The following is a 25,759-nucleotide window of genomic DNA, read 5'->3' as shown; positions in this document are numbered from 1 at the left end:
TGGGGAGTTCCTGATTAGCATTGGGCAGTTTGTTTCTGGACAGGTATGGTCCATATGTGAGTCACTGAAAAACCATGTGTTTAGAAAATCATTACTGGAGATAGAAATACACTATAGAGAGCTTCCCATAGCTTTATTTTGCACATAAGACTGCCTGCATCAATAAAGAACCCTTTTCCGAGGGGGTCACATGGATTTTATTCTTTTTTTTCTGTCTTCAAAGATTTGTTTACATTCAAAAACCAGTCGTTTTGACCTTTTTTTCAAAAAAATTGTGAGAACAGTGAAAACCTTGAAGTCAACTAACCCTATCCGATACAACTAGCTAAGACATAAAAGGAATCAAGTCAGGAGCCTTCACAGGCATATGTAGAGAGATGGCTCTGTAATTGGGGAAATCATGTCAAAATGCCGTTTTTCGGTCTAAGTTAGGGCCAAAACACGGTCAAATTTCCGATAATATTTCTCCAGAATTCCTCACCCTACAGAGTAGATTTTTAGCTCTCCAGAAGCGCCACACTGAAACGCTATGCTACATAGAATTAGCAATAGCGCCTCCACTTTGTGAGTAATCGTTAACAATTCAACTCGAGCATTTTTATGGAATCGAATTTCGGTCAACCACAGTTGAAACGCTTCGGGTAGCATACGCCCATTAAAAGCCCCATTGACTTACACACTAAATCACAAAAGTAATGTGGTCTCTAAGTGTAGATAGAAGTTTTCACTAGCAAAACGCTACCCATCACCGGATAGCTGACAAGTTGGCCTTTCATGGCACCATCAATTTTCCGTACCATGACCATGTAGATTGTTTGCTATCCGAGCCGGAAGTTTTCGTCACTTGTAAACAAACCTCTTCACTCAGTGGTAAACAAATTTCCTATGCTGCTCCCGGGAGGCCTAAAGGGGTCTAAAATTGCCTCAATTGACCCAATTTTCTCACCACATGTACTTCCATTCATGCTCTTCAACATGCAAGCCACAAAAAAACTAGATTATGATTGATAACAGGTCACAAAAGATGTTCTCCCGCTGCTTTTTGGCACTTTTCCTGAGAAAGGAGAACAATCGAGCGGATTGATATAGACTCTAATAGGAGTATGCCACCTTAAGTGAGAGATGAATTTTGTTTTTATCACCAAAATGATACTTTTCATAGTCGTCACCATATAAACCACAACAGAAATCTATGCAATTATCATTTTAGGTCCATAAAGATGTATTTTCAGAGATTTCAGTATGCACGGTGCAGTGTGTAAATACACATATGAGCAATACTGTGTAAGCAGTAACCAGGTCTATGTCTGCAACAACACTTCCAGTCACCAATTTTGATAAGCTTGACCAATTTGGGTGCATCTATGATTCTTGCAGGTACTATTGGTATCCCTGATCACAGTCCACTTGGTCTGGCTTGCCCTACCTGCAGAAACATCATCCATAGAAGGGTTAGCGGTGAGGGCTTTTTCGTCTCTGGCTCTGAAAAGTGATGAAAACTACTTTTGTTTAGCTCAGCAGATTCCTCACAAACTGACCCCACAGGACATACCCCAATGTATTCCTGAACTGTTTGGAACATGTTAAACTGATATTGCATGTCACTCCAGTGCAACTGTTAAGTTACTAAGAATAAAAGAAGAGAATTGAAGGTGTTCTTTGCCAAAACTGGATCATCGGGATTTGTAAACAACAGCCTCACTGTAACAGTATTACAGTAGTCAAAAGGAAAGCTTACTGGAATGCTATCTAGATGCACTGTTCACCTCAATAGCATATCCAGTCCATTTAAAGGTTTGTGCATAGGTTGTTACAATGTATTAAAGACAGTTATAAGAGAAGAGAGGTGGATAGGGGGGCATATTTCATGATAAAACATTCAAATTTGTTGCTCGGCAGAGAACAACAACGTCAAATTACCTTATTCTCCATTGGTGGCAAGCACTGGTTCCTATAGTTACTACAGTAGATCTCCCATGGAAGCATCAGGATATCTCTTTCTGCTGTCAGAGTTGTTTGGGATTTGTTGTTACCTCATCTAACCAGTTGAGTCCATTGATACCACACCCATTCAAAGTATATCGCTGTGCATGCTGAGGACTTGCACATCAACTTTCTTTGAAATTGACAAAACAACAGAAAACTAATGAGGAGTGAGTAGGCTCAAAAACCCCTTGATGCACATTGGCAGAAGCAGAAAATGCATACCTTTGTGGATTATTTGCTAAATAAGACTCAAAACATTCTCTGTGCAAGGTATTAGCCCTCAGCAGCCACTCCACTTAGGATACAGACCTCATACAACATTGTGCTAGAGCTGGTGTAGACTTGGTCTAGGATACTAACGTAGCGCCATTATGAACCTGAGGCCTAGGCCTAAGCTAGCAACATTAGGAGTATTTCATGCATTGAAACTGAGTTTTTGTCCTTAGTTAAACACCAGGTACTTCCAACTTTAGCAAAAATAACCCAAAGTATGATTACCATGTACTTTAGGTGCCCACAGATGTCAAATTTTACTGAACTTAGTCGTTCACGTCAAACACACTGCAGGCATTTTGGTCTGATTCTGAAGGATTTTGAATTTCGTGCATTTGGTACCTACTTAGCAGATTCAAGGCAGGAATCATACTACGGAAGCTTTTTCTCACCACATGTACTTCCATTCATGCTCTTCAACATGCAAGCCACAAAAACTAGATTATGATTGATAACAGGTCACAAAAGATGTTCTCCTGCTGCTTTATGGCACTTTTCCAGAGAAAGGAGAACAATCGAGCGGATTGATATAGACTCTAATAGGAGTATGCCACCTTCGTGTAGAGTAGACAACGAGGTAAATGAATCTGGAGAAACTATCACACAGTAAATACGGGCGTACGCGCGTACCATGTATGGAGGGTCATGTGATGTGTTCCAGGGTGGTACTAATATACTACTCTCCCTATTACGCATGATTATTTCACCCAACTAGTACGTAAATGTGTTTGCGTGCTTAGAGCAGCAGACGACACCCGTTACCTAGCAATAACCGTGCCTGTAGCCTAACGTGATAGCTATATTCCCGTCGAGCAGCATTAGGCTCTGTTCCATGGAGAATTCCGTGGTTGCACTGAACTAAACATTTCCCATTTCTACATTAACTTATAGCGTGTATTAAAACGTTAGGCCATATGAGACAAAGCGTGCCCTAGAGCTGTATTAATAAGTAAGATTATGTAGAAAGCCTGCCTTCATTCAAGAGAATAAGGTTGAACGTTAGCATATTAGCACTATTTCGTAGGCCTGAAGTACCAGTACCTTCTTATGCCGTTATTTCCCATGTCCGAACCGACCAATCTTTCACGAAGTCACTAACACTGTTCTCGAACTGCTACAGAGAAATATCAGTATAGTACCACCCTGGAACACATCACATGACCCTCCATACATGGTACGCGCGCACCCAATTGACATGAATCCTCCAGATTCATTTACCTCGTTGAGAGTAGAGTACCCATCGAGGTAAATGAATGATTCATTTACCTCGATGAGAGTACCGGTGTGAAGTTAGATACTTATTCCCCGTTCCTCGTTCGATATTCGCGAATGAGTAACTGAGCTACCTAGTCAGTTACGTATTCGACAATGGTATCGACGTAATAACACCTCTGGCAAGACAAACGCTTTCTTACAAGATGTTCAACATTTGGTCGTGGAAAGAGGTTTATCTATGGCCCATGGGTCATATGAACTCTAATAACTATGTAGAATGGTACCATAATGCATCTTGCCCGGTCCAAATAGTTCTTGACCAACTAAAATGACCAGTACTTCATCAGTTCTTAAATTAATGTAAAAAAAATACTTTAGGCCCTAATCAAGACTAGCACGCCTTGGCCCACCTTACCAAAGGGTCATAGGAAGTCTAAGGACATTGTAGAAGGGTAACATAATGCGTCTTGACCGGTCCAAAGAGTGCTTGACCAATTTAAATGACCACTAATTCATTACTTCTTTCATGAGTGTAACGGGACCACGAAAAAGCTCTGGGCCCTAATCCATGTAGCACGCCTTGGATCACCAACCGATGGTTATCATGAACTCTAAAGACATTGTAGAAGAGTACCATAATGCGTCTTGCCCGGTCCAAAGAGTGCTTGACCAATTAAAATGACCATTAACTCATTACTTCTTTAATGAGTGTAACGGGACGACGAAAAAGCTTTGGGCCCTAATCCATGCAGCACGCCTTGGATCACCAAACCGATGATAAAAATGAAATCTAAGGACATTGTAGAAGAGTACCATAATGCGTCTTGCCCGGTCCAAAGAGTTCTTGACCAATTTAAATGACCACTTAATCATTACTTTTTTAATGAGTGGAACGGGACCACGAAAAAGCTTTGAACCCTAATCCATGCAGCACGCCTTGGATCACCAAATCGATGGTTAACATGAAATCTAAGGACATTGTAGAAGAGTACCATAATGCGTCTTGACCGGTCCAAAGAGTTCTAGACCAATTTAAATGACCACTTAATCATTACTTCTTTAATGAGTGGAACGGGACCACGAAAAGCTTTGAGCCCTAATCCACGCAGCACGCCTTGGATCACCAAACCGATGGTTAACATAAACTCTAAGGACATTGTAGAAGATTACCATAATGCGTCTTGACCGGTCCAAAGAGTGCTTGACCAATTAAACTGACCATTAAATCTTTACTTCTTTAATGAATGTAACGGGACCACGAAAAAGCTTTGGGCCCTAATCCATGCAGCACGCCTTGGACCACCAAAACGCATTATGGTACCCTTCTACAATGTCCTTGGACTTCCTATGACCCATTGGTTAGGTGGTCCAAGGCGTGCTGGTCTTGACTGGGGCCTAAAGATTTTTGCAGGTCCATTTACATACATTAACGTAGTGATGATTTAGTGGTCAGTTTACTTGGTCAAGAACTCTTTGGACCGGGCAGGGCGCATTATGGAACCCTTCTACATTGTCATTAGCGTTCATATGACCCATTGGTTGGGTAGTCCAAGGCGTGCTGCATGGATTAGGGCCCAAAGCTTTTTCTTGGTCCCGTTTCAGTCATTAAAAAGGTAATGATTTAGTGGTCATTTCAATTGGTCAAGCACTCTTTGGACCGGGCAAGACGCATTGTGGTACTCTTCTATAATGTCCTTGGAGTTCATGTTAACCATCGGTTTGGTGGTCCAAGGCGTGCTGCATGGATTAGGGTCCAAAGCTTTTTCGTGGTCCCGTTATACTCATTAAAGAAGTAATGATTTAGTGGTCATTTAAATTGATCAAGCACTCACTGGACCGGGCAAGACGCATTATGGTACTCTTCTACAATGTTCTTAGAGTTAATTTTACCCATTGGTTAGGTGTTCCAAGGCGTGCTGCGTGGATTAGGGCCCAAAGCTTTTCGTGGTCCCTTTACACTCATTAAAAAAGTAATGATTTAGTGGTCATTTAAATTGGTCAAGTACTCTTTGGACCGGGCAAGACGCATTATGGTACTCTTCTATAATGTCCTTGGAGTTCATGTTAACCATCGGTTTGGTGATCCAAGGCGTGCTGTATGGATTAGAGCCCAAAGCTTTCCGTGGTCCCGTTACACTCATTAAAGAAGTAATTATTTAGTGGTCATTTAAATTGGTGAAGCACTCTTTGGACCGGTCAAGACGCATTGTGGTACTCTTCTATACGGTCCTTGGAGTTCATGTTAACCATCAGTTTGGTGGTCCAAGGCGTGCTGCATGGATTAGGGCCCAAAGCTTTTTCGTGGTCCCGTTACACTCATGAAAGAAGTAATGATTTAGTGGTCATTTAAATTGGTCAAGCACTCTTTGGACCGGGCAAGACGCATTATGGTACCCTTCTACAATGACTTTAGAGTTCATACGACCCATTGGTTGGGTGGTCCAAGGCGTGCTGGTCTTGATTAGGGCCCAAATGTTCTTATTTCAGTTCCTGTTACATTTACTTAAAAAATTGTGGATTTAATGGTCCTTTTAATTGGTCAAGCACTCTTTGGACCGGGCAAGACGCATTATGGTATCCTTCTACAATGTGTTAAGAATTCCTATAGCCCATTGGTTAGGTGGTCCAAGGCGTGCTAGTCTTGATTAGGGCCTAGAGTGATTATTTTCAGGTCCCGTTACATTAATTTAGAAATTGATGAAGTAGTGGTCATTTAAGTTGGTCAAGAACTATTCGGACCGGAAAAGATGCATTATGGTATCCTTCTAAATATTCATTAGAGTATATGACCCATAGATAAACCTCTTACCACGACAAAATGTTGAACATCTTGTAAGAAAGCTTTCGTCATGCCAGAGGTGTTACGTCGATACCATTGTCGAATACGTAACTGAATCGGTAGCAGTTACTGTACTCATTCGCGAACGTCGAACGAGTAACGGGGAATAAGTATCTAACTTCACAACGGTCTTTTGTTGAGGAAATACAACACAGGTAATAGTTTCGCGGAAGTGTTCAAATATTTGACACTGTAACTTACTTAATTGACGTTCTCCAAAGCAGTTGTTTTGCTCGACTTTAATAAGCTGTTTGATGTGAGTACCAGGTAGGCTTTACGACCAGCTTCAGTCTGTTCTGCAACCTATAGTAAGTTCCTAATGATTAACGGTAATTTAAGACCTATGCTTGCTAAGTCCGTAGTCTATGTCAGTAGTAGCAGGCTCTAACGTTAGCCTATTGCCAATCAGTGACTGTCTTTCCTAAGAACAGAAGATGATTAAGCCTACCCGAAGTAACGTCAACTTTGAGCAAAATTTAGTTTTCTTGTTGTAAAATGTATATGTTATAGTAGCCTACATGTATAACGCTTATGCGGAAATTTCACGATGCTAGAGCTCAAATGTTCTTTTGAAGGTAAACAGTATGGAGATCTCAACAATTTGTGCCTTAGCCTAGGCCCTAACTGAAGATACTCTTACAATTTTATCCCTCAACTATGTGATATCATCGATGGGTTTTTTTCCTTCAGATTCTGCCTGTCTTGAGTCAGTATGTTCTAGGTTAAGAAGGAAGAAATTTAAAAATGTATATGTTAACAGTTTCTGTAAAGTCCTACCATAGTTTCAGTAAAACAATAAAATCATTCATGAATAAAAGTTCTACAAACTTACATTTCCTTGTTTTTCTTGTATCAGTTTTGACTGTTTTCACCAAGCACGGCAACCACAGTCTGTTATTGCAGGAACATGTGTATTATATAAAACAACACCAAGTGCCATCCCTGGATGAGAAAATTGCTAGTATCAACATAAGCTATTGTACCAACATACTCTTAATTACAATTTATTAAAAATTACAATAATAAGAAAAAACAGATTAGTTGATAATTTTTTTATTTCATGTATTTCATTTCTCTGGCTTTTTTTCAGCTGCTGATTCACCAAGAAAAATATTAGTCGAACTAACTTGAGGGCTTCATTAATTGTTACAAAACAATGCCCAGGATGTAGTACGGACATTAGTTATTTGAGCTTGTTCCGTATCTGTTCAACAGGAGGTCCATCATCTCACAAGTTTTGTAGAATGTGGGATACTTTAAAGAATTTTCTGTTCACGTGACACCATGATTATTAATGAACATCCTCGGTCCCAATTCTTGTTTTTGCATGACTATTAGGGAACTAATCAAACATCTTAAGTTGAACGATGAAGTTTCGCATGAGAGCATTTTTTGGAGGGGTTGTGGTCTCAACTCTGGTATGGATCTCACTGTTTTTCTTTTTATATGGAGAAGTGTCTCAGTCTCAAGATAGATTTGGTGGTGGTCGACCAATGGGTGTCCTTCCGATAAATCATTTGAAATCAAAGTTCAGTCGTCAGAAACAACCGGCTGATAATGATAGAAAGCTGAAATATGAGGCTGAGCGATGGAAAAATGAAATTGACTCCGACGGTTTGGAAGATAAAAGGATATTGTTAGATAAATTGAAGAACAACAGAGACAAGTTTCTCGATAATAAAAAAAAGCATCGCTTTTCACCAGAAAAACAAGAGATTGATAACGGCAAAATTCAAGATGAACAGGGTATCATTCGCAATCCCGAAGAAAAATTGATGAGAGACGAAGGGATGAAGAAACATGCGTTTAATGAACTTGTCAGTGAGAGGCTAGGATTTCACCGGAACATTACAGATACCAGGAACAGCTTGTAAGATGTAATGTTGTTATGTCAGTATGTACTCTCATGTAATACATTGTGCTGACCTATCTTTTTAACCTATACTGTATGCTGGGAATTTGTGGGGGGAAATATTTTAAGGGTCTCCCAAAAAATAGAATCTGTCAAACCTGGCAGCCCATTTTAACATAATATATGTTATAACAGTCAGAAACAGTCTAAAAGTTTCATCTTGGTCCAAAAAAAAACCTACCTTTCTCCAGCCCCAGACATGGTGAGGCTTAGGTCATTGGTGATTCGCCCGTTGGCATGGCCGCGTGGGGCCCATGAGCATTTCTTTGTTGTCCTTGGGGTCAGTGCGTGGAACGGAGGGTTCAGAACAAAGGTCGAAGGCAAAGTTACATTTTGTAAGATTACTACATTTATAAAACTTTGTTAATTTCAATAAAGAGTGGTATCCTAGTATTATGAACCTAGACAAGCCAGTTCTAGAAACTCAGCTTTCATGTTTTTCCTTGTAAAATTGTAATTCCATGCTTTGGTTCATTTCAAGGGCGGAGGAACCGGGGGGGGCTGTGGGGGCGCCAGCCCCCCAGTGAAAAATGTGGAGGGGCGGAAGTATCATTCCGCCCCCCGGTTCGCAAGTCAGAAAACCCCTTTTTCATTTTCAAATGAGAAAAAAAATCTCATTTGGAGCACCAAATTGCATCTAAGGCCAGGTGAAAATACAAAATTAATTTTACAAATTGGAGTGGGTGTTGAAGTGTGCTATATTACACCAAATTGCATCTGAGGCCACCTGGAAATGCAAAAAATTCCAAAGGGGAGGGGGACACCCCCTCCCCTTAGACCCCTCCCCCAGGCCGGCCATCAGTCTTCAGCCCCCCCACTCAAAAGTACCTTCCTACACAAGTGGTTCATTTAGAGAGACTCTTGAAAGCTAAATTTCCAGATGCAATATTGGAGAACCATGTCTACAGAAACACTACAGTTGGAGTTTATTGGATGTCCAGATTTGTAGCAGAAGTTTCACCTAAATTATTTCATTTGTTTATAGTTGTGCACTTCACTACACTCAGAACTGTACAGTATAAAGTATTGAAATGGGCACTTAATGTTGTATTTTGCAGGCTTTTAGAAACACCAAAGGGTAGTCCCTTTGATTGCAAAATAGAAATGTTACTTTTGTGTATTTAGTTAAAAAAAGGTCTTTGGCGACTAAACTCCTCCCACTTGATCCTGATAATTCAAAAGTGATGTATTGCATTTCACAGTCAGTATCTTGCCGGTATGCTCTGCAATCATAGTTTCCCCTTGCTTACCTCGTCAATTCTTCTTCCTCAGATGTAAATACAAGTCTTATTCTGAAGCCGTGTTGAGGACTAGCGTAGTCATATGCTTCTACAACGAGGCCTGGTCGACTCTGTTGCGCACAATACACAGCGTCTTGGATCGGACTCCAAAACAACTTCTGCATGAGATTATCCTCATTGACGATTTTAGTGCTTTTGGTAAGTATACCTGTTTGTGAGCCCAATGGGGGGGGGGGGTGGGGGGGGAGGACTCTCCAGTCATACAAATGTTTACTATGTATTTCTCTTAAAGTAAAATGAAATAACACTTGGTTTCTATACATGGTACATGTCCAAAGTAACCCTACCCTATCCTATGTAAAAATTTTGCTGCCCTACAGAATTTCTGTTAGAATCATCAGAATTGAGATTTAAAAGGTAGCTTGTAATCATCACTTAAAAGACTGACTTTGGGCAGGATCTTAGTCATGACATGTCATAGTTCGAGAAAAAAATTAAAACGTTGAGTTTTAGTCATGTTTCCCATGCCTATTCTGGTTTCGAGATATTCAAACTGTAAAGTATGCTCGAACTCATCAATGCTCCTTCTAGGCTAAATTGATGATGTCAGCTTTTCTGTGCCTGCCTAAATGATTGATTTCAATCCATTGATCTCTAAATCCTTATATTACTTAACCACACCTTATCTACGATTTTACTTTTCAGAACATTTAAAGGAGCCGTTAGATATCTACGTCAGGGACCAACTGCCAGAGTTTGTGTCGTTGCATCACAATTCAGAGCGGGAGGGGCTTATAAGAGCAAGGAATCTCGGGGCATCTTATGCCACTGGAGAGGTTATCATGTTTTTGGACAGTCATTGTGAGGTAAGTTTTAAGTTTTGTAATGTTTAAAGCACTGGATTTTCAAGACGAAACCATTATACAGAAATGGACATGTAAATTGGTTCAATGGGCTAATGAATATGAAGAATTTTTGTTTCTTAAATATCTTAAAGACCAACTATGGAGGCAAATTTTTTTTTGGGGGGGGGGATTTTCCATTAATTTAGGAGTTTACATACCCATAATCAACATGTGTAAAAAATAATCTTCAAAAACCTACTATAACCCATCAAAAAACGACCACGAAAATGGACATTTTGGGTAGTCACGTGACATGAACCTCTGGAATGTCTGAAAACAGTGATTGACCCAAAGGAGCCTCTGGTCACCGTGTGACGTCATTGTTTGTATACCGCGAAAATCAAACGCTGATATAGGCACTGTTTGTACACAGATAGCGATCAATTGTACTGTTTTTGACTTCCAATTTTGAGCGTTTGAAAAGCTGTTAGCTTAAAACAAGAACACATGAAGGTTAACAACTAGTTTTAAGACAATTATAAGCAGAAATTTTAGTTAAATTGGTTATTTCATTAGCAAAATTTCCACTCAAATGGAAGCATCTTTTACATAGCGGAGCGTCAATAGGTCCGTACGGTACAATATACTGTAGAACATGCAAGCAGCTTGGCGATTCCGAAATACAGTTTGATCGCAAGATACCGTAAACTGAACAGAAGAATAGACCTAAAAGATGCTTCATGCGTGATACCTGTATGTGACGGAAAAATGGCTTACGTTACTGTCAACGAATTACCAAAAAGACACTAAACATAATCGAACAACTACGAGAAGACGCTGACCCGAATCGACCAGGGTAGCATATACATGACTAAGCTTCAGCTGAACATAGTACTGACTCGTTTTAAGATCCAAAAGTACAAACACAGAAAAAGTATCCTTTCAATAAACAAAATTTAGCAGTGAATATCCAAATCCACGTTTCTCGTTCAATCCTGGGCAAAATACTACCGTGACTCTGTGTAATTCCATAGAGTTTGGTCTAGTTAAAACAGGCCTTGACCAGTTACATCCCACAATCACAAGACAGTCACTAACGATATAAAACGTCCGATCGCTACATAGAACCGTTTTTATTCAACTCCTTGGTCCATGCAGATGCCGGAATAAACATAACGGACAATGTATCACGAACTCACGATGCTGGAATACAACAAAGGAAATAGATAAATGCGATGAAATCCTATAGCATGACTATTTACACATGCTGTGAGCCATACATGTACCATGGAGCTATAGCTCCATGCATGTACTAACAATGCTACCCTATATGCACGGTATATACACGGTCATCTCTTACGGTAAATATTATACTGTCAATTGCGTGATATAATGTTACATGTAAGGACATCCAGAGCTTGTTTACGGTCAATTTCACATTAGCTATGTCCGGCCATGGTCCGACACAGCTATCGACAGAATATAACTTTCGCAGAATGAGACATTTGCAGCTTACACAGAGGCAGGGTCATGCATGTGGACTCATGGGCATGAGATACTCCGGGTGCTGAAAAATCTTTCCGTGTGGATCTCAAAAATTGATCCAAAGTCTGCGGCGTTTTACGTCGGTTCTTTTACTCGGAAATCTAAAAAAGCTGATGCTTTTGTTGGATGAGGTATAACTGCAACCTCCAACAACACAGAATTGTGGCATTTCGTGAGAAAAGGAGTAATATCGTTGATGTTTTTGGCAGCTCAAGTATACAACTTTACACACTAAAAGTATTGTTGTGAGTGAGGTATACAAACAGTGACGTCACATGGTCACCTGATGTCTTCGGAATGTTTCAGGAATGTCTGAAACAGGTTTCATAAAAAGCTGACTTTTCTTCCCATTTTTCACGTATTTAACGTCCGAAATTGGTAAAGTTAATTACAGCAATGTAATTGGAGTGAGTTAAGGATTACATACATGCAAAATGGTGGGATTTTATGTTCATCGAAAAGTCTCCATAGTTGGTCTTTAATTGCTGTAGACGAAAAAGAAGCTCTCACTTGACCAATCTCAAATAATCGTGTGTAGCTTAGAACTTTACCACTTGGAGGAATTCAAGCCAACCTCTTGCTTTGATACAGCTACTGTTGCGTAGAGATTTCATTTTGAAGAATGTTTTAATGACGATTAAGTTGTCTATTTTCCCATCTAAATAGGTCAATATCGAATGGTTGGAGCCCTTGTTGGACCGTATCCACGGCAACCCTCACACAGTGGTCTGTCCAATCATCGATATAATCAACAGTGACTCGTTTGAGTACCAGGCTTCTCCTTTGGTCCGTGGGGGGTTCAACTGGGGTCTCAATTTCCAGTGGATACCAGTTCCAGAAAGTCAGAAAGGGGGCAAAGAGGTGGCAGCTAGTGCAATAAGGTGAGACCTTGGGACATTTTCAACCGGCATTTTTTGTGTCGACCTTCACAACAGTCTGGTCGTAATATGCAAGGTGGTTAGAGGAGAGGTTTTGTACATTGACACATCTGTTTCTTTACTCCACCCACATGCCCATGAGTGATGAAAATAAGCTAAAATGATCAAAGGTTTGACAATGAAGAATAAAGATGACTTTTGTGATGTTTTATTTGTGTTTGCAGCTTAAAGGATTGGTTCAGGTGTTTGACATGTCTATTTTGTATGAAAGAGCACAAAAAGACAAAAAGAACAGTGAAGAAACTACCATGATAGCATGCTCTGTTAAGGAGATATGACACTTTGAAGATATCAAAATTTCTTTGAAAATGACTGGTGTAGAAAGACTTACTGTGAGGGTGTGATGTCACATCCTCACTCCTTAACATGTGTGAATATTTTTCTTTAAAAATTATTTACATTTGTTAACACATTTGAAAATAATATAATCAAAAATTCTTCAGATGCTTAATCTCAAATACTTCCTTTGACAAATATGAGATCTCCTGACATATCTTTTGGTTGAAAGTCATGAAATCTCACAAAATATTTAGAGAAATAAAAAACAAAGACTTTTCAGGAATGTGAGGATGTGACATCACAGCTAGTCAGATTTCAGCAGTTTCTACACAATCTGATAAAACTTTACACTTGAATATCTCTTTAACCGAAAGAGATATTTGAACAGTTTTTTTCACCATTGTGTTTCTTTTATTGTCCTCTTTCATATAACATAACATGTATGACAACTGAACCAATCCTTTAAGATAGACCTATTGACTGGGAGCAGCAAAGTTGTAACCATATAAGATCTGTCTGTTAGATTTATTGAATATTCAATGATGTGTGAATGTTATGGGACTTGGCCAGGATAACACACTGTTACAATACCATCTTTGTTTTTGCAAAAATGTTTTTGGACAGTGGCGATCAAATTTGATCGTTCAGTGTTTTCTGTGTTTCACTTCCATACGCTCTTCAATTTGACTATTATTTATCAGCTCCCCGACCATGGCCGGTGGATTGTTCGCAATGAGGAAGGACTATTTTGAAGAGCTTGGAGGATACGATCCTGGACTGGAAATTTGGGGTGGAGAGAATTTAGAAATATCGTTTAGGGTAGGTAATGAATTCATAACAAAAAAAGCAACTGGACCTGAGAGTGTCTTTCCATAATAAATGACCAAAAAGTGTTAAATGATGTTGGCAGGTCAACTCTTATGGAACTTACTTATTCACAGTTTGTTCCAAATTTGACCTTTTGTGATCTGTTAGTAATACATTTAAATAATGACCTGACCTTTGACATGGTCACATTAGTCAAGATTTTAAGTTGTTAACTGGAACTGAATGTGGATCAAAGGAAAAATGTAAACATTGAAGCAGAGCATTCTGACCACAAGGAAGTCCTTTAAATTTTAGGATTTTTAAAGGTCTGTGACTAACCCTACACAGTCAATTTGGTATATAGTGTACAAACATTTACCTGTGACAAATTGTTAGTCATTATTGTATGAATAATCTGTTTTGTTGCATATGGTCTTTATTTGTCCCGACTTCTACCTATTCATTCATCATGTGCTCCCAGAGGACCTTGAAGATAATTTCCATTCTCTGCTTTATTTGGTCTCTCCAGATTTGGCAGTGTGGGGGCACCCTAGAGATTCACCCCTGTTCCAGAGTCGGACATGTCTTCAGAAAGAGACGACCCTACGGATCGGCTAGAGACACCATGGCCAAGAATTCATTAAGAGTAGCTAGGGTATGGATGGATGAATACCAGGTAAAAATATCCACAAATATGTCATATAAACGATAAAGTCAAATTGTGCAGCTGTTCTGTGTCGGTGTCATGATGAACAAAATACTTCCCACATGTCCACTGATGTTCTTTATTCTCCAAATTACCTGCAAGGCATTCCCCAATTTGACCTTGTTTGGACTATGTATACTACTTACTACACCTGATTCTCTCTCTGATGATCAGACACTGCTAACTTAGTAAGAGAGTTTGATACTTCACTCCTAACTTCCCTGTCTCCTCACAACAACTGCACTATCACTCTACATTGTTTAGAGCTCTTGCAAGCCTTCCCCTAATACCATCCTCTCCCAAAGACTGTCCCATGTTTGGTCTACCACCCTTACCCCCCCCCCTCTCATTTTACCCCATTATGGCCATGGTTTCTCCATGTTATACTACTACCAGCCTCTGTTGGTTGAACTTCCATCTGCATGAGAGAGTTTCTTCTTCTCTTCTTTACTTTCCAACTGAAAGCTCTCTTCAGTAATTAGAGTTACAAAAGTCTCTGGCACAGGATTCACTGCTGGGTTTGTAAGTGTGTAAACTAGGGATGCACCGGATCCAAATTTTTGGATCCGGCCGGAACCGGATTTTGCCGGATAGTACATGAAATCCGGCCAGACCGGATTTTTTCATTACACAAAAGAAAATCATTATTAAGAAGTAGAAGTATGAAACATGGAGCAAATGTTAGGTGAGGTATACGCATATTATAAAGGAGGGGAAATTAAGACCCCATTTAGTGGGTCAGACCATTGAGAAAATTAAATTAAACATGTTAAACCTAATTTTTCCTTACTTTGAATGTTTTTATTAATTTTTGGAAATAGTTTACATTGATTTAAGTTAATACCAACACCTTTTTAAGGAAATAATTCAGGCCAGATTTTGAAAAGATCCGGCCAGATTTTGAAAAAGATCCGGCCGGATGTTAAAATATCCAGCCGGAACCGGATAATTGCTCACTATCCGGCCGGATAGTCCGGCCGGACCGGATATCTGGTGCATCCCTAGTGTTAACAGTACTATGATCAAATTTCCAATATATTTTGTCCTGTGGTGAACGGTAGGAAGAATTGGGTTTGTCAGTTTTTGAGTTTTTTTCCACACATCAATGAAATATTGATTGGCTATGTCTCTCTTACACTTGAGAAAGAAGCAGAGGCTTAAACATTGCTTTACAATATTCTGAAAATTTCATGGTTAGCTGTGATATGTATTTTGCCTTCCAAACTAACAATAGCATACATCCCCACACATCAAAGATAAAGAATTGTTTGTATCCAACAGCACCAAGCCGGCATAGTGAAGCTGACCTTCCAGTCTCACAGTAATGCATATTCCCTCACGTTGGAGAAGATAATGATTGCATGAAACTCATTACCCTCCCTCCCCCCCCCCAACCACTCCTTTTCCATAGGGGGACTGGCGTTTAAAAACCGCTTGAAATTTCTGTTGCATGACAAATTGACAAGCATTTTCCATTTGTACTTTTGCCTCCCAATCTCACAGCAATATATAGCCCCTCACATCAGGGACAAGAGTGTGGACATAGGAGACATCTCGTCCCGCATAGCCCTGAGAGAGAAGCTACAGTGTAAATCCTTCAAGTGGTATCACGAAAACGTCTACCCAGAGCTGAGGCTTCCAAAAGATGACGATAGAAAGAAGCAGTACAATCCAAAGGCAATAGCACGCAAACCAGAGGCTGCATCGGTCCGAAAAGGTTTGGTAAGGGTAGCGGAAATGATATTGATTTAGGGGTGAAGGTGGGTTGGTTAGTGGGAAGAGCCCAGTGGTGTGTAAGTCTCAATTAAATGTGAAGTGTAGTGACTAGTACAAGGATGTGAAATTTTTACCCCAAAGAGACAATACAGCGACTTGAATCGATGATTCGACTGTGGTCATGAAAATCACTGGTGATGACTTGAATTTTTGACTCAAAACTTCAATTACAACTCTGAGAGGAACATATGGAGGGGGTATAAAAGAGGAGAGGAATGGGCATAAAAATGGTTAACGTTAAAGTGGGAAAAAATTAATACTTGTCTGTCTATGCCATGTTGGGAATTCATAAGTAGATTCATTTTATCTTATTGTTATTGCACTGGGTTGCATTGTGTGTATAGATAATGCACATCCCATGTAAGATGACGTAGACTCAGACGAAGAAGGGTCAACAAGATTTTCCTCAGGAATTTTGAGGTAAGAAGGAAAATAAGTGTTGTCATTGGATGCCTTACAAGCATGATCAATATGAACATAATATTGGCAAGGGCAAAAAGGGTGTTGTTTTATCTTTCCTGTTTGTCAACCACCTGCCCTTCTCCTAGTCTGATAAGTAGAAATATAATCTTCATACATTCCTGTATTCAGGATGACGTAGCGTGGGATAATGTCTAGGTTGTAGTTCCATCATCGTCTGATTGGTTCGTTTGTAAAGTAAATTAACCCTTAAACAGTTGTCCCAGTGGACAATCAATTTATCACAGGTGAACTTTATGGAAGAGAATAATTATTCTGTCAATGCATGACTCTAAACAGTTGTACAAATTTGGCCAAACTGCTCTAAAGATACAAATATTGTACCTGGCATATCATGACTGGTTTATTTGCATACCTTGAAAGTGCAAAACAAACAATGTACATATTGAGTTATTGTAGGCTCTAACAGTCAGGCGTAATCGATCACGATATAGAAAGCAGTCCACACACACGAACAGACTCGAACAGACTCGACTGTCGTATGTGGTAAATCGTAGGTAGTGTCTGTGTGCTGAACTGAATTAGTGTCTGTGTGCTGAACTGAACATGTAGCATTTTTCAGACTTGCAGTCAAGACTAGAACTACACTACACAGGTTAAACTAATGTACCAAATCACAGGGAAGCAATTTTGCTTGTGAACTACAACATGCTTGTGTGATTAACAGTAGTTGTGTGCCCTCATTGGTCCTTCAGTCTTCAGTTGTGTGATCTTATCAGTCCTTAGTTGCATGCCCTCATTGGTCCTCAGTTATGTGCCCTCATCAGTCCTCAGTTACGTGCCCTCATCAGTCCTTCGGTGTGCTGTGGTCAGTTGCAAGAGCAGGGGGGGTCATGTCTATCCAAAACTGGGTCAGGACAGTCAAGATGAGTAGGGTGATGTTCAAACTGGGCGATGTGCGGCAGGTAACCTAACACTGCCAGTAGCACAACCTTTATTGGGTGTTAATATTTTTGACCCCTCACATTTGCTTAGAACATGATCCCTGTTTTAACTTTTCCACTGTGATCTTTAAAATTGTACTGTTTTCTTTCTCTTCAGTTAAAAAATGACCACTATGGTATGTGTTTAGGAACTGAAGATGATCCAACCACTAAAGGAGCTGGTTTGGTCTTACAGGAATGCTCTGGTCTTAGCAAGAAACAGGTAAGTCTACCCAACATACAGAAACGAAAAATGTCAGAATTCATTATCACTGACTTGTTCATTTGTAATTTTTGAGTGGCCTGTAGTTTTGTGCTTATTTCAAAGGCATTGCAGGAATCTATCAAGACTATGTGTATGTACTTGCATGGAAATATTTGAACTACTGCCATATTAATTTATCGACAAATGTAAGCAAATGAGGGCGTTGTGGTCAAGTGGTTAAGGCAGTGGACTTGTGATCTAGGATTACAGGTTCAAGCCCTGGCCAGATCATTGCGTTGTGTCCTTGGGCAAGGCGCTTTATCTCCATTGCCTCTCTTCACCCAGGTGTATAAATGGGGACCTGCAAGGTAACTTGTAAATATAGTTGCGTGCGCCGGTTTGTGGCTGCACCCTATGGGAAGTCCCCCAGGGGACACGTGGTTGTGGTGCACTGTGGTGCCCCAGGAGAGATTGATTGAATTGTGCACACTTTGGTGTGTAGGTGTGTCAAGTTACCAATGACCAGGGTTGTAATTTCGTAAGGTGCCATTGAATGTATGTTCACGTGCAATAATGAGCACCATATAAGTGTTATAATTATTAAGCAACTTCATATCTTGGACAATGTTTCTTAATGATTTCTTTGTACTTTCTGGGAGTACTTCTGAGATGAGAGACTCCTTTTCTGATTGATTGCTAATAAAGTTTTGAGATTGTAAAGTCTTTGAATTTTCTGTCTCCATCTATAGATGTGGTACCAGTCATTGAATAAAGAGCTGCGTCTTGCCAACCTACTCTGTCTCGCTCGAATTGAAGATTCCTTGGGTTCCCTGGTGATGGCGAAATGCCACGGTCTGAAAGGCAACCAGGAATGGATCTTTAAAGATCGGGTAAAATAGATAAACAAGGATCAATAGATAATCAAGAGAAAAGAGAAACGGATTACAATCCAGCTAAAAATAACAAAGTGAAATATTAGTAAACAGTATTACAGGGATATTCAGGTGGCTCAAATTGATGAGTTAACAAAATTGCTGGGAGAAGGTTCTGCATCTGTGGTCCCAAAACTACATTCTCTTAGCATTTTGTATGGTGAAGAAATGAATTTTGCAAAAAATTTGGTTATATTTTTTTATGAAGGCATCTGGCAACACAAGACTGACTGACTTCCATCTTGACAATTGAATTGTAAAATGTTTTTATATGTCTGTAGAATATTAAAATAATTTATCCATAGGGCAAAAATAATATTTCTACACAGGGAGACTTACAATTTTTTTTCTTTTCTAAAAAAGTAGATCATTGACATTTAATCTCTCACATTCCAAATGTATCACATTTCAAGAATAATTCAACAAGAAGCTTGTGGGTGAAAAGTATAAAAGATTTGGATAAACATTGCCATGATGACACCCATACGATGAGGGTTAAGCCAGTCAAAATATGTGACATCCAATCAACCATATTAAATTTGGGACAAGGTATCAATATGGAGTGTTCTTTTGCTACCATGTATTTATGAAATTCAACATTGATTTTTATCTTGATCTGTAATTTTTTCTTCTTCATTTTAACAGGAGATCTACCACAAGGCTTCAGGAGAATGTCTTACAGCTACAAAACTCGGAAGAGATGTGGTGGCCGGAGTAGACATCTGTTCTTCGGATGCCAGACAGAGATGGACGTACAAATGAAAGAGCACCAAAAAAAGAAAAAATGAATAAGAGACGAATTCCAACAAAATTATACCTCGTTGTGTTTCCAGTATAAAAGCCTGTCTTGCAAAAAACACTAGCATAAAAGATTTATTCTGTTGGTTGTTGTTACTACAGATGGAAGATCGCTTAATACCCCAGAAGACAAATATGATCTATATCCCTTCCCCACCCCCCCCCCCACTGCCCCTTACAGCCAGACTTGTAACTGGGAGTACAACAGCATGAGTAAGAGTACAAGTAGAATTCCTGTTGTAATGAGTACCAATGTGAGTACAAGGCTGTAAGTACTAATAATCTTGTACAAGTACCTATCATAGACTTCCGAAATGCACTGAATTACAAAGTACAAATTTACGTGTTTGAGTACAACTCCGTTAGGACAGGTATGAGTACCAAACCGTCACGGGTGAGTACAAGTACAGGCAACTATGCCTGAAATACAAGAATGGATTCTGAATCACTAAAAGTCTGCTTTACTGCTTACTTCCGTCATAGCAGGCCAACCCCAAACTAGCCTGTTTTTTCATATAAGAATAATTTTGCCACTTATTCAGTAAAATATGACCATATATTTTACACTTATTAGGTGAGAGTGAATAACTTTAATTGTCCTCACAGGAGAATCATTGCAAAACTACTTGAGTACTGTCTGTTTTGGAAGTGAAATACTGTCAAAGAACGAATGTCTATTAGTGACAGCTACAGATATAGGTACAACATAACTCATAACCACGGATCAGTTATAGGATTTCTTTCTTTTTTGAGTCTTCTCGCAAAGTCTTTCATGGTTAGCGTAAATTTTAAGATTGAGAAACACTCCACGCGACGTGTAAATATTCGGCTAGCTCTAGATTGGTTATTCGAGCAAAGGTCGTTAGAGCTAATAATCAGAGATTTTTTTTTTTTTTAAGCAGATGTGCGGCCCTCAAGGAGTCCAGTTGGCAATTTGACAAATTAAAGGACTTGGTCTCATTTTTTGTAAATTTAAAAGTGAAGTTTGGTGCTTAATGCAAAAAAATGCTAGGAATATCATTGATTCCCTGATAAAAGGAGATGGCTCAAGCCAGATTTTGAAAATTGAAATGCAGTTAATAACATATTTCATAGTAAAGGAAGAAAAAATAGGCTGTTTAAGTAGTGAAAAAGTATATTATTGGAGCTGTTTTAAGAACAATATGTACATAAAGTGGTGGTTAGTTTATTAGGAAACTCACTTCATTGTTTATCAAATTCTCGTGGTGCCAAAAGCGTTTCGAAAACGGAAAAAATCAATGCTGTGTGTCAAATTGTGGATGCTTGAAAGTTCATTTCGTGGAAAACGGGAACATTTTAGATCTGCAGTTGGAATGATCTTATCAAAATGTGCAATAATTTTAAAAAAGAAAAACCACCCAAAAAAAAATGTACCATCTGGGAAGTGTTTAAATAAAATATAGATAGCAATGTACTAACAAAGTAGAAGTAGGGATACATGTAAAGGTGAGCTATAGTTCGCTGTCAAATGCTAGCCATTTGGTGACTATTTTGTGGATATTTTTGTGTGTAAAATACATTGAATTAAGTGTTCTGTACTTATTTAGTTATGTCTTTACATCCCTTTAGAGTCTGATAGATGCTTTCAAGAGATAAATGGGATGACCGAGTCATGCCAAACGCATTCTCATATGGTCCTCTGTTCTTCCACGAGATGCTCAACTACATCTTGATGCAAATTTCTAGCCTTAATTTTATCCGTTTGTATTTCATATGAGATTTCAAAGGGTACTCTTGTGATTCTTGCCTGCAGTTTTGTGTTCATTCGTTTTACTGTTTTATATAAAAGGGGCTGTAATTTTGTTTTCTTCTTACCTCTTTTGCTGCTACAGCAGGCACTCGCTGTGCCGTAATGTTGCCCCAGAGGTACCCATGTGTTTACCACCGTGGTCAAATCAGTCTTCTCACATCATAAACAAAATTGGTTTTGTCGTTATATGAGCAGATTTTTTATGTTGTCTTGTCTATCCTAGGAGATGCGGATGTTTGCAGTGTGGTTATTCTGCATGTTAATACCAGGGAGCTGCTACTCTAACTTAGAGTAGCAGCTCCCTGTTAATACTAAGGAATAATTTCATAGTAAAGTGCTGTTCAAAATTGGCTGGATTGTTATGTAAATTCATACATAACAGATTATACACAGAACATTTTGCATTTTCACTATGCTTCATTACATACAATGTTCTGTTACCTCAAACATTCATTAAATGTAAACAATAAATTTTGACAATTGTTTACTAGCACAAATATCATAAATTCCTCACATAGTGCATATTTAAGTCTGTTTACCCAGAAATATTTGTTTTTTACTGTTTGTAGTTTTTATCAGAAATGTGGGATTTCATTGATGTATAAGAATTCTCTTATTTATATGTGTAAGGAGGCTGTGAGGCTGTCAGTTGGTATGTGTTCATCTTTAAGGTTATGTTTATTGTTCTCTTATGATCATATGACTTGAGGGGAGGGGGGCAGGTGACATCACCAGAAAGTTTGGCAGAGGTTATGAGAGCTTTGTCAAATAGATGTTACGGTGGTGGTCTACATTGGTGATTTTGTAGTAGGTACAGCATAAAAATTACTTTGATTAACCGGAGGGGGAGAAAAACTAGTGACATCAGAATGTTTGATACAGGGTAGGAAATTTTTGTTTAATAGGATAAGTTCTTTCTTCACCAAGGTGATAATGTGATGGTCTACATCGTGAGTTTGTAGTAGATACAGCATACACTGGAGAGAAATGACTCCAAGGAGGGAGGCAGATTTATTCTAATCTAGTTATTAAACTTATGCAGGCAGTTTAACAGTTTATGAATTTCCTCAATCAGTTAAGTTTGCTATTTTTTATATACAAATGATGTTTTGGTTTGTTTTGGCGGGGTTTTTTTGTGGATTTTTTTATGAATAATATTATTTTTGTAAAAATCATCGGGTGTTAAATAACTTAATAGTAGAAACAGTGACATTATCTAGTGCATAATGTTATTTTTTAATTTGGAAATGTTACCCTGTACTTAGAACGAAGTTTACTTTGCCTATATAGGAGATTATATTTCTCAATTTTGTTTACATTTGTCTTAGTTTAACGAGTTACATTAATTAATCAAAAGAAATAATTTAAGAACTTAAAAAAAAATATGTCTGATAACTAAGTTCATGTATCATTGTGATTTATGGGATGAAGAATAATGTATTCTCATTTTCATAATATACTTTAGGAAAAAATGTAAAAAAATGATGACTATGAAAGGAAAAAGTGATGACTGAAAAAAAAGAGGATCAGTGACATTATACTGACATACTTTTAGCCAGAGCTCAACCCGCCCCAGCCCCCCCCCCCCCCCCCGCCGACGCAACCGGTTACAACCCGAAGTAAAATACACCTTATAAATCAGTAAAAGCTGTATGATTCTGACCTAGCTTGTAGGGCTGCAGCCCTTTGTCAACATATTATAATAGCAACTTATGAACACAAGTTATGTAGGCTTTTCTCGATACTCATTTATATACATCAGTGGAAGTGCTATTTTAATATGACCTCTCCTTTGAATACAAGTTGTTGAGTGTCTGCTGGTTTTGAGGTTGGTTTTGAATCATTCTTTTGTACTATAGTAACAAACCAATAAACGGAAAGAAAATAAATAAGAGATCAAGTGCACATGTGTATTCTTTTGAATCATAATTTGTCATAATTTGAATAGCATCGTACGATTCTTTGCAACCATCATCACTTTATGGAGGTTGTTTCAGAGTGGATGTTGGACGGGGGGCAGGGGAAGGGTGGGGATGGTTGGGAATAGATGAAAATGTTTGTCAAAGAACTAGTCACACAACCAATCTCCTTGTCTTATTAAATGGCAAACAGAACTAGACATCCATTGATAGTCAAACTCTTGTCAGAAGATGTATACAAGAACTTACTTTCTATGACAGTGTAGATAACAAAACTACCGAAAAAGCGGTGCACAAGAGAACATTGGTATAATTTGGATGTGGTGCCGGGGGGGGGGGGGGCAGAGAGTTGTAATGCGAAGGCACTGAATTTCCAAAATGAAGATACTATTTTTTTACTGTTTTCCTTTCCCGTAGAAAAGGTACAGCAACTCGAGGCAGAGCAATATTGCTGATAGTGAGTCAACTTGTCCTTAACAATCAGTATCACGCTGCAACTCCTTGGGGGTTGGGGAGGGGGAGAGACAGTGGCGGCGGAACCGGGGGGGCTTGGGGGGGCTCAGCCCCCCCAATGAAAAAGTTGAGGGGGCAAATGCATGATAAGCCCCCCCCCCCCCCAATATTTACCAAGGCTCCGAAACGTGCATCTGCCCATTTTCAATGCATACTTGTCGATCTGTCCGATGCACACGTATATAGGTGTAATAATTTTAGTAATTGCTGGGGGACCCTCGGCCCGTCCCCTGGCTATAGACCACATTGTCACCCCAACCGCGTCTTCACGCCCCGTGAAAAGTGGAAGCAGTGAGTGTGAGTACCGGTAAGCGTAACACAACTTCGTCTTAGGCCAATGACTTGCCTTATTTGAGCCAGTTCTCCAACATCCCCTTACTTAGTGGCGGAGCGTTCATATATACAGTCAGGCCCCCCCCCCCCCCTGACGGACTCAAATGGACTGCTGGCGCCCTTTTCAGCTTTTCACTACTTTTTACTTATTCGCGATTATTGACTATTTTATTGCGCTCTCATATACCTATTGACATTTGTCATATTCTGTTGGTGTAATTTTCCGACAAAATGGCGACGACACCTATTTATTCTCCGTTTATCTGCAAATTAGGAAGGCCCGGAAAGGGTCATTTCCTGCAATCTAGGGAGTATCTTTACTCAGAAATTTTCTGTACGCACCGCGCCAACCTGTGGTGGCGCTCCGCTTAGTGTCGAAAGCGCCCCTACAGACCATTCTTGCCCCCCCCCCCCCTGACCAATACCCCTAGCTCCGCCACTGCCCTTACTACACTCAAAAACGTCTTTGCGAGTACACTACGAGTAGTAGCTACTCTCTTAAAACACCATCGAATATACAAATTACAATGTTTTTACAGATTTTTACGTGCAATCTGAGAAATTGCAGGCTTGAGACCCATATTTAAGGGCTAGGTATTCGCAGCATAAAACACTCGGGAAGTGCCGTTTCCGGCCATCTGGGGGTTTGAAAAAACCCAAAATTTTCTTGTACGCTCCGCGCCAACCGATGGTGGCGCTCCGCTTAGATAGTCTCCACACATTAGCCCCCCCCCCCAACAATTTTTACGTTCCGCCGCGCCTGGGGAGAGAGTTGGCAAAATTGAGATTTGGGGTATATATAGACGTCTTAGGAACTTGCAATCTGTGTTGATGTCATCAATGTGTGTGTGTGTGAGAAAAGTGATTTTGTTTGGGGCGGGGGGGGGGGGTGGGGTCACTGTGGATTAGACTAGCTATACATGTGAAAGTTATTCGAAACTAGCGAAGTTAATCACTTAGTTCATTCAGGATGTCATGACCTATATTTCCCCCCAAGACAAAATTTTCAAGTTTCTATTCATCAAGAGAAAATATTTCTCGGTTCGATCTCCTCTTAGAATAATATATTGTCCTTTCATTTCAATCTTTTCTGTAAATTATCTTGAAAAAAGAGTCAAGATTGATCACCGACAGAAAATAAGAAGATTGAATTGTATTGTTCCTTTTCTTTCTCATCTCTTCAATTGACTAAGTTTGTTTGGTCGTTGAGAACCTATTCCATACACAAAGGACTGGGGGAGATTTCAAAATTGCCTTAAGCTAAAAAGTGATATGTTATAACCCTGTTACTTGATTTATAACAATACTTTCTAACAAATTTCATATTTTGACAACGATATAAATATGTTCATACTTGGAAGACACCTTTCATATGATTTATGACCAAAAACGTGACAGGGTCAAATAGTTCTGTTTGTTGTGGAATTTAATATCTGGATGAAATTGATTGCTGGCTTCAACAAAGAATTACAGCTAACTTCCAACAGCATTGCAGTGAATCACTGAAAAGGAAAATAATTTCG

At 39.3% G+C, this 25,759-nt stretch overlaps 1 protein-coding gene and 2 long non-coding RNA genes across 7 annotated transcripts in view; 2 read left to right on the top strand and 1 right to left on the bottom strand.

The window, feature by feature from the left end:
- The window catches only part of LOC139958366 (uncharacterized), a 35,887-nt gene extending 32,553 nt beyond the window's left edge, over positions 1–3,334 (top strand). The window contains exon 2 of the long non-coding RNA XR_011789772.1: positions 2,829–3,334. This is a non-coding gene — a long non-coding RNA (uncharacterized lncRNA). The remainder of the gene's footprint in view (positions 1–2,828) is intronic.
- On the bottom strand, positions 116–2,804 carry LOC139958365 (uncharacterized). 2 transcript variants are annotated; one of them, XR_011789771.1, is made up of 3 exons: positions 2,652–2,804; positions 1,921–2,116; positions 116–1,482 (listed from the first exon to the last, which is right to left on the bottom strand). It is a non-coding gene; the product is annotated as an uncharacterized lncRNA (long non-coding RNA). The 2 variants fall into 2 exon arrangements; XR_011789770.1 differs by lacking the exon at positions 2,652–2,804 and adding an exon at positions 2,485–2,622.
- A 3,074-nt stretch (positions 3,335–6,408) lies between the features above and the next one.
- On the top strand, positions 6,409–23,365 carry LOC139958629 (polypeptide N-acetylgalactosaminyltransferase 11-like). 4 transcript variants are annotated; one of them, XM_071955842.1, is made up of 11 exons: positions 6,409–6,580; positions 7,404–8,183; positions 9,498–9,664; positions 10,172–10,332; positions 12,523–12,737; positions 13,775–13,892; positions 14,410–14,556; positions 16,090–16,308; positions 17,884–17,988; positions 18,720–18,860; positions 19,548–23,365. In XM_071955842.1, the coding sequence occupies exons 2-11, from the start codon at positions 7,681–7,683 to the stop codon at positions 19,662–19,664; spliced, it is 1,893 nt and encodes a 630-aa protein (XP_071811943.1). In that variant the 5' UTR covers positions 6,409–6,580; positions 7,404–7,680; the 3' UTR covers positions 19,665–23,365. The 4 variants fall into 4 exon arrangements, with proteins under 4 accessions (XP_071811943.1, XP_071811942.1, XP_071811946.1 ...); XM_071955841.1 differs by having other exon boundaries at positions 6,409–6,621; XM_071955845.1 differs by having other exon boundaries at positions 6,411–6,569.
- The last annotated feature ends 2,394 nt before the right edge of the window (positions 23,366–25,759 follow it).

The sequence above is a fragment of the Apostichopus japonicus genome, chromosome 18, assembly GCF_037975245.1.
Source record: "Apostichopus japonicus isolate 1M-3 chromosome 18, ASM3797524v1, whole genome shotgun sequence".
NCBI lineage: Eukaryota > Metazoa > Echinodermata > Holothuroidea > Aspidochirotida > Stichopodidae > Apostichopus > Apostichopus japonicus.
The sequence above is the reverse complement of the archived record's forward strand: the minus strand, read 5'-3'. Positions and strand labels throughout refer to the sequence as shown.

Excerpts from the sequence above, each read along its gene's own strand:
- LOC139958629 (XM_071955842.1), top strand. The coding sequence starts at position 7,681 with ATGAAGTTTCGCATGAGAGCATTTTTTGGAGGGGTTGTGGTCTCAACT. Across the intron at positions 9,665-10,171 it reads TGACGATTTTAGTGCTTTTG|AACATTTAAAGGAGCCGTTA; the intron begins GTAAGTATACCT and ends TTTACTTTTCAG. Across the intron at positions 13,893-14,409 it reads ATTTAGAAATATCGTTTAGG|ATTTGGCAGTGTGGGGGCAC; the intron begins GTAGGTAATGAA and ends TGGTCTCTCCAG.